General features: G+C 38.5%; 1 protein-coding gene across 3 annotated transcripts; it reads right to left on the bottom strand.

Moving 5' to 3' along the window:
• Positions 1-5958: 5958 nt before the first annotated feature.
• On the bottom strand, positions 5959-8667 carry LOC122058684 (silicon efflux transporter LSI2; the record flags this gene model as incomplete). 3 transcript variants are annotated; one of them, XM_042621344.1, is given in 4 exon segments in its annotated part: positions 5959-6148; positions 6350-7659; positions 7759-7869; positions 8251-8667. In XM_042621344.1, coding segments are annotated over 2 exon segments (1408 nt in total), but the record flags the coding sequence as incomplete, so codon positions are not given.
• Between the last annotated feature and the right edge of the window lie 21 nt (positions 8668-8688).

Genomic DNA, 8688 nt, shown 5'->3' with positions numbered 1-8688 from the left:
CTGCTTCTCCGACTTCGACCTCGACTTCTCTTTTTTTTTTTTTACTGTGTTCTCAATATCGGTGGAATCCGACACAGAGAATGGGAAGGGAAGAAGAAAGATGGGGAAGGAATAGGATCCTTCGGCTCTGATACCAAGTTGATGGAGAACCCTTGGGGAAGGGAGGGGAAATCAGAGTAGAGAGGGGGAAAAGGAGGATCACACTCACACATTCATTCAATAATCAAATTGCTCTCTAAATCTTCAATCGATTACAACCAATATATAGGAAAATAGGAACATGAAATTAGAAACTTAACTGAAATGGAAACTAGCCTAAACTAGGAAACAACTGTAAAAAGGAAACCAAAGCAAGGAAGTAAATCCTACTCCTACGTTCAAGTCTGGAAAATAAAAGCATGAAATAAAATACTAAGTAAACTACTAATTTTATTTCCAACCCTTGTTGGACCAAAACCCTGGGCTGGACCGGTTCTTCTTGGCTCTTGGCTTCCAAAGCCGGTCATGCTGGTCCAACCAAGAAAGGGCAGCCGTATCTGCATCACTAACACTGAAATTCGAAAGGTGGACTTGATCACGCTTTATGAGCATCACTTTATCCAACTTGCTCCAGTTACACTGAACCTGTGCTAAAACAATTAGCAATCTACATCCTTTTGGAGGAGAAGATGCCTCAGTTAGAGTTTCTACATAACATATTGCAAAAAAGGGCGTACCCAGTGCACGAGGCTCCAGTCACTGGGGAGTCTTTGGGGGGGGGGAGGGTCATAATGTATGCAGCCTTACCCCCCACTTCACGGAGAGGCAATTTCCCGACTAGAACCTGCAACCACTAGGTTGCAATGGAGCAACCTTGCCTCAGTGGCACCCAAATTACTCAACATATCGTAATGGCATCCAAATTACTAAACAAATGTCATCTCTTTTGACGAGGCAAACTGGAGTGTGCCACAACATTGTTATACTTATATTGGTGAAGCCCTTTGAGAAAATAGGACATGCAAAGAGCGTCATCTTCCACACTTGCTTTTGCAGTTGAAAATCAGAGTCATACATTACCTGCTTTCCAGGTAATCTCCCAAACACCCAGTCAACAAGGAGACTCCAAAATGTTTCTGCAAAGTTTTATTCGAGTCTTTGCAGACAGCTTTCCAACAATAGTGCCCCTGTTTTCTTGGCCCTTTCTTCTCTTTGAGATCAACCAAGCCACCAATTGTTCAATGGACATCATTTGGCTGATCCTCAGCTTCTCCATGACTTCCTTTTGGTTCAATATGGATGATAACGATGCACTTTGATGAACTTGACTTGCCGTTTTTATAGTTGCAGCACAAGCAAGATTCTGAAGGCTTACACAAATCTTTGACACAGTCAAACAGCTTTGCTGATGAGATCTGCAGATCTAAACAAGGTGCGCACAGGTTTCTAGTCACCCATCGGTGGAGTATGACAACTAAAACTTCGCAGAGCATCCACAACCTATACTCTCTTAGGATTCAAAAACAGCAAGGACTCTTAAACCAAGCATAGAAGATTTAAAAAAAACAGGAAACTCTAACTAGGAATGGAAGTTATTCTCTTGACATTCTTTCAAACTGAAATATATTAAATCTCATATTTTGGCTAGGGATGTAACGAATCGAATATAACACTGTTCGTATCCACATCAAATTAGCTTTCGAATGGATTAGGCTGGTTTCCAGAAACCTATTGTTCGAATATGAATTCCCCTAAACAGATACAAACACGTATTGGAAACCGATTTTTGACTATCCATTTACATCCCTAGTGGAGACTAAAGAGTGGAGTCATGAATCTGGAGAGAGTGTCCTTGCGATCTCACTGTTAGTGTTGAGCAGTGAAAAACTGGAGAAGATGAGAAGGTGAAGGCCTGAATCGATCGTTCCAGGACATAAAGAGCATTTATTTGCAAACTACTGAATATTGTCAAATTAGGAAACTATGGTCCTAATCAAGGCTTGAGCAATATGGTTGGTACTTTGATGATTGAACACTTCGAATAATAATGAGCCTCAACAAATTGTGTTTCAAAAATGACAACATTTTCTTTTTCCATTATTACTCCCTTCTTTTCTCTCTTTAAGACACCATAGGTAAGGATAACTACAAGCCTTTTTTCAGGATACAGATAAATCTGACAATGTCTGCCACTACAAAACTTTCTACTGCACATAATATAAATTACTGAATATGCTAGAATTTAATTATTTTTCTGCAGAGAAAAAAAAGAAATAATGGAGTTGAGTGTTGCACTAGAATCGATGGAGTCTGAATCTAACATGCACCCTAAACAGGTATCTATTCATTAAGAACGGTACATTCAGAATAGGTTAGACAGGAACGGCATGCCCCTAACTCTCTTCCCAAACACAAAAATAAAATTTATATGCTTCACAGCATTAATTTAGTCCAATATAATGCTTTAATGAAGGTATTTAATCTTTTTTGCTTTGTTCCATATACTGCTGTGTCCCATGAATCCTAATTATAGGATCTGGCAAATCAGACACTTTATACCCATGTCAGATTATTGCTATCACAACCACAAGGTCATCAGGCAGATAACCAACTTAGTGTAGTCTCATCTTTAAAGATTGTATGCAGTAAATGAATTAAACTTTGACATGACAAGTTCAAATCATATGGATATCCATAGTTAATCATGGGGATGCCTTTTTCTTCAATCAAGTCTTCAAGCTATTGACTTTGCGTGCTGATACAGGACTATAGATCACAGTTTGTCTCCAGCCTCTTTCCCAATTTAGTAACTTCTATGTTTCTGGCTTTAGAAGTCTGGTTCTGCAGGCTAACTAGTGGGGTTTCTAGTTCTACTAATAACTAAGACTAATAATCACTGATCATTTTCTGTTTACTGACTTTCTAATTCTGGTGACAGACCAATAATTCCATATCCAGCCGTTGGATGTTGATTAAAGTTTGAGACTGTCATATGATCATATCCATAGGTACATTTGACCAGAATTGTGTTTCCCCATTAGATTACCCTGTCATTAATTACAGAACATATCTACATTCTGGTTTATGTCTTGCCCTGCAATCCTGGTTACCTTTGTTCCTAGTAATAGGTGATAGGATTCCATTATGACGCCTTCGTGTCCAGGTGCCTTGTTGATGTTATCTTGCATCGAGGGCTCCTCTAACGCCTTGAATTGCGTAGGCACCGAGACAACTATGCTTATATGGGCCATAAGCTTAGCTTTTTCGGGTTTGCTATTATAATGGGCGAATTCTATAAGCTCAAAATATTAGGGATTTAAGTCCTATATGGGATTAAGTAGTTAGTTTATATATGGTAATGTTTTAGAATAACTTCTATTTTAAAGAGAGACTTAAGTTGTAAGGGATTGACCCTAGCAAGGAAAGACATACATAAGCTAGGTCTTGACCCTAGTATGACATCAAACAGAGCTGTTTGGAGGGCAAAGATCTATGTTGCCGACTGCGTTTAGGTGGGATGGCTCGGAGGTGTTGCATTGCCTTTGTTTCATTTATTTTCTTTATCTTTTCCCCTCTTTTATCTTTTTCTTTGACTGATACATATAGCCGACCCCATTCAGTTGGGAAAAGGCTTAGTTCTTGTTGTTGTTGTTGTATTTAAGTTGTAAGGGATTTTCTCCCTACCATAGGGGTTTCCTAATTTGCTTATTTCCATGAAGTTATAAATTAAGAGTAGAAGGGGATCATACCCACCATCAATGATTTGAACAATTTGTTAAGCTTATGCATGCTGATTTCTGTCAGATTCAGAAATACTTTGTTGTGAGATACAGTAAAGTCCTTGATGTGATGCCAAGTTGAAAATGCTAGTTAAATTCTAGGAGGGAGGCCCATTTCATATCCTTCTTCTCTTATTTTCTTTAAGTACCAAAGGTTGGACTTGGGTTTCAGACCCACGAGTAAGAGTTCTTTCATTGATTCTACTTATTGAACATATGCTGTTGGTGGGTTATTATTGGTTTCTTCAATCAATTTTAGTGATCTCCTATTTACAGTTTCTGTTTTCACCTTAGTCTGGGGTCTGATTTCTGATTTCTGATTTCAGTTATGCATAAAACTTGAGAACTCCTGCATGACATCAGCTACTGTTTCTCATAGTGGCCTGTGTATGATGATCACTGGTTCCACAGTTCTGGACTTATTCTTCCACCGTTACTGTTTGGATTCTACCTCAGTTACTAAATACTTGTAATTTCTATTTTCTGATCAGCCTATTTCTAATTCCTTTATACTGTTTTTGCAGCGTTCCAACTTTAGTTCCTAAGCTTGGACGTTTCTATTTTGATTAGTTTCTGGATTCTGGGATCTATTACTAATCCCTACTGGTTTCTAAATCTGTTTTGCAGAGGTTTCTATTTTCTAGTCAGTGCCATAAATCCAGATCCAATGGTTGGATCTGGATAACAGCCCCATCAGATTGCTCAGCTTTGAGTTATTTCAAATCTCCCTATTCTGGTCCTAAGGATGTGTCCTGCGATCCTTAGTTATGGTTTGCATCTGAACCTACTTTTGGATTAACTAGATTGCATTAGCTTTACCTGGTGCAAACCTTTCCTTCTCCTTGCATGATACTCATCTCCTCTCTCTTGTATCCCAGTCATGCTATGACGCTTTATATTGTATGACAATTTGATGCAGATAAAACACAGAATTGGGCTTATTTTAATGGAAATAAGCCTTGGGTTTGATTATATATGTGTTGGCTTTTAGTCCACTGGGTTTTCTTTGTAATAGGCCTACATTATGGATAGGAGGTAGGAATACGAGAATTACTTTATTACTTTAGTTTGAGTGTTTTATTCATTAAGTAATTCTTATTTCTTTGGCTGTGTTCCAAATCGGATTTCATATTTGGTAACTGGATAGTATTCTAAACACCCCAATGGTTTCAAAATTTGATTTTGTGCTGATTTCTTAGATTCCTACTTCAAGTTGCATTTCTAGTTCTACTCTATATTAAGATCAGATTTGATTTTCTGTTTCAGCTTAGTATTCTTATTCTGGTTGTCAACTGAGTTTTAAACCTAATCTCTTAGGCTTCTAGAAACCCAACACAATTTTGTTGTGCCAAAAAACAATCCTAATTTAATTATTTCAAATAAAAGAAACATTGGACCTGGATCACCAGGGTGATTCCAAGTTAATTGACATTTGCTGAAACCACAACCTAGGTTCAAAGCCTCTTCCTACACTTGCTTCCTGTCTTATCCAACTTCAGTCCGAGTTGAAACACTTGGCAACTTTTTATTATACACAGAGACAGTTAACTGGACAGGAGCTCAATAAACATTTCGAACTAAACCGGCATCTTTTCTTAATAACCATGTTTTCTCCGCATAACGAGTTCAGCCTCTTCTCATTTTGTGATTTGTGGTACCCAAGTGAAATCTGTCTCTCACAAAATTCTCTTTAGAAAAGAATCAGCTAAGACCTCGGTGGCTTCTCTATATAAGGTATATGCTTCTTGGCAGGAGAACATTTTTTTAGTGGTGACTAAGCAAGAATTTATCTATCAGGATATAATAAAGGATAATTATACCCTAAGGCTAAGATAGCTTCTGCATACAAAAAAAGCAAAATTTTCAAGTACAAAATAAAGGCAGTCACAGGCTTGTGAACAATATGTGACATGCTACAAGAAGCAAAATAACTACCAAATTACAGATATTTCATCTCAATTGTCTGAAAAATTAATAGAATCGCATGCATGTCTCTGTCCTGTGTGCAAGGCTTTTGTTGTGACTAGACAATCAGTATGAACCAAAAAACATGACACTACAAGATTTTTTTATTTTTATTATTTCTTTTATTACTATTTTAATTTTTTTTATTTTTTTGAACTTCTCACTAGTTCACCCATGAGAACTCCATCTTGCCAAATTGATTTAGAAAAATAAACAGTAAAATGAATTAGCTTACCAGTAGGTACATTTGAAGCAAAATTTGAGAGGACAAGTATGACTATGGCAAGTACAGCAATCCCACTGGCATGATTTATTTGTGCATATGGCTCCATAAAATCCCATATAGCACTTGGTATTCCAGTTTTGTTGAAGCCATCAACTGTGATAAACATCCCACAAAAGAAGATCAAAAGTGAATATGAGACCTGGTTCAAAATACGAGAAACCAGTGCTTAGTGTTTACTGCCATAAAAAGCAAGTAGCATTCATAAATAAACAACAGCCAAAATTTTTCTCCAAACCATTGAAGAAAAAGAAAACATTGACCAAGCTAAAGGAGTAAAGAAAGAAAAAGATATTTTCACATCACTACCAAGAAAACTTAGCATTATGTTTCCAGTACATACCTTTTCAAGGCACGGGCGTGCATCCTTGAAATCAAGAACCACAAGAGCAAGCGCAGCAGTGATTGCTGTCCAAGACATGTTTAGACCCATCAGCAGAGAAATGAGCATTCCAATAGTAACAAGATAAACACACGTCTTCCATAACAATCTCTTCCATCTCTTTCCTAGTTCCTTTTCATCAGAAGAATGAAAAGAAAATGCATCTCCTGGAACATTTGGAGTTGCAGTAATACCATTGGCTACACTCCTAAAAACCCTTCTTGAAGGAACACTTTCCTCCCTCCTCTGGGAAGAACTATCAGCACCAAGAGCATCTTTTGATGCATTCGAGTTTCTTGTGGACTCAACCCCTGGACTTGAGGCGCTTTCTATTTCATTTTCGCTCAAATTTAGCTGATTTCTAGGAGTCTCCACATACCCTGAATCCCGATTCAGATTCGATGAGCTGCGGACAGTCAAAGATTCCATTGTGGAGTTCAACTCCTGAGAATTCAAGGATGTGAGATGCGACATTGTAGCAGGTGAGAACCTATGCGACATGACATCCTCCTCTGCAATTACTTCCACAGGCACATCTTCTTCATCCTTCTCAACAGATAACAACTTCCAATACATGCATAGAAGGAAAACAGCATTCATAGTAACTCCCAAAAGCATAGCCGGGAGAATGCCCAATAAAAATTGGCCAAATGAAATGCCACTCTGGACAGCTATGACCAAGTTCTGGGGATTGCCGATTGGAGTCGTAGAAGACCCAATATTTGCACTAGTGGCCAAGGCTAGTAAAAAAGGGTGGGGTGGGAGATTGTGCTGTCTTGCAATCTTCAGTACAAACTCAGTCAGTACAACACAACTGGTATCATTGGTGAACAAAGCACTGGAAATAGCAGACACAAGGCAGATTCGGCACATCAAGTCTTTGGCTCCGTGAGACTTCCAAGAGAGTAATTTTCCCAAGTACTTGAACATATCGGCTCTTTCAAGATAAACGCTTACAACCATGGTCCCAAAGAGAAGGCCTAGGATTGGGAGATCAATTGCTGCATAAGCCAGTTCTGGGGTTATGACTCCAAAGATGACCATGAGCATGGCCCCTAAGAGAGCTCCTGCAGTCCGTCCTATGGGTAGGACAGGAACAGCGGGGAAAACTGCCAGGACCCAGAAGATTCCAAAGGCAATTGAGCCTAAAACAACTTTAACAGTTGCTGCCATTACCATATTTGCAACTTAAGAAGCTTAAACCTTTTTCACAGGAGATTTTCTAAAGCCCAGGAATGCAAATCAAGGAAGCTTCATTGATGCTGACATGCCTGTTTGCATTTAGAATGGAAAAGGCACTCAGAAGCCAAGTGCAAAAACAAGTTATGGGTATAACAGTGTAAGCCTGGGAAAGGGTTACAGATTCTTACTCGCATGAAAAATGTTCGAGTCAGCAAAGCTTTCATTGGAGAGAATAATAAAAGACCAAGGTAGTAGTTAGATACTGCTTAGCTTCTGCGATTGCTTGAATCACCCTTGCTCTGAAAAGGGGAATTCGTTTAAGTTACAACATAATTAAGGAAAAGACTGGCATAATAAAACAGTATGCAACAAGCAAGCAAACTCTTCGACTGAACACCACCCCTGAAGGAAAAATGAACCCAAATTGATTTTTTCCCCCTCAGTAGAAGCAAATCTCAAGAATCTGAGGGCTTTTCTTACAACGCTAATCAGAAATAACAATCGTGAAAACAGAAAACCAAATATTCGAATTGCCAATAAATTCAAGTCAGAAGTCAAACATTATCGAGTCTCTGCAATTCCCATTCATCGCAACATCATAAGGACTTAGAAAAAACAGAGGGTGGGGGGAGAGGGAAGAAACAGAAATCTTAAACAGCTTTCCAGGGAATGCAACTTACAGATCCTGATAAATAGTAAGGAATCAAACCACCTGCGAAACCCACCAACCAGAATGAAGACTCTATTAAGGGATTGCAACACGGAAGGGTAGCTATACTAACCAAACCCAGATGAGAATTGCCAAACGGAGTGAAACATGACTAGGGTAGTCGTTTATGATGCGATTCCAGGATTAGTAACGTGGTTACTCTGCATTTTCAACCAAGATTTTTAATAAATAAATGAAACAAAATAATTGAGGAATATTTGGGCATCTGCATGGTCATAGTCGGTGGCATTGTGAGTTTTTTTTCTTAGTCTGGGTTGGCAAGCTTGTATTGGACTTTGCAGAGAGGTTAAGAGATCAGTATCACAACCCACAAGCTCTGCATCGTCACGGTAATAATAAGAATAATGATTTATCAGAAAAGATTAAGAATTGCCATCACTATCATATA

Source organism: Macadamia integrifolia, chromosome 13 (assembly GCF_013358625.1).
Source record: "Macadamia integrifolia cultivar HAES 741 chromosome 13, SCU_Mint_v3, whole genome shotgun sequence".
NCBI classification, from domain to species: Eukaryota; Viridiplantae; Streptophyta; class Magnoliopsida; order Proteales; family Proteaceae; genus Macadamia; species Macadamia integrifolia.
Note: the sequence above shows the minus strand (reverse complement) of the source record. Positions and strands in the feature narration are given on the sequence as shown.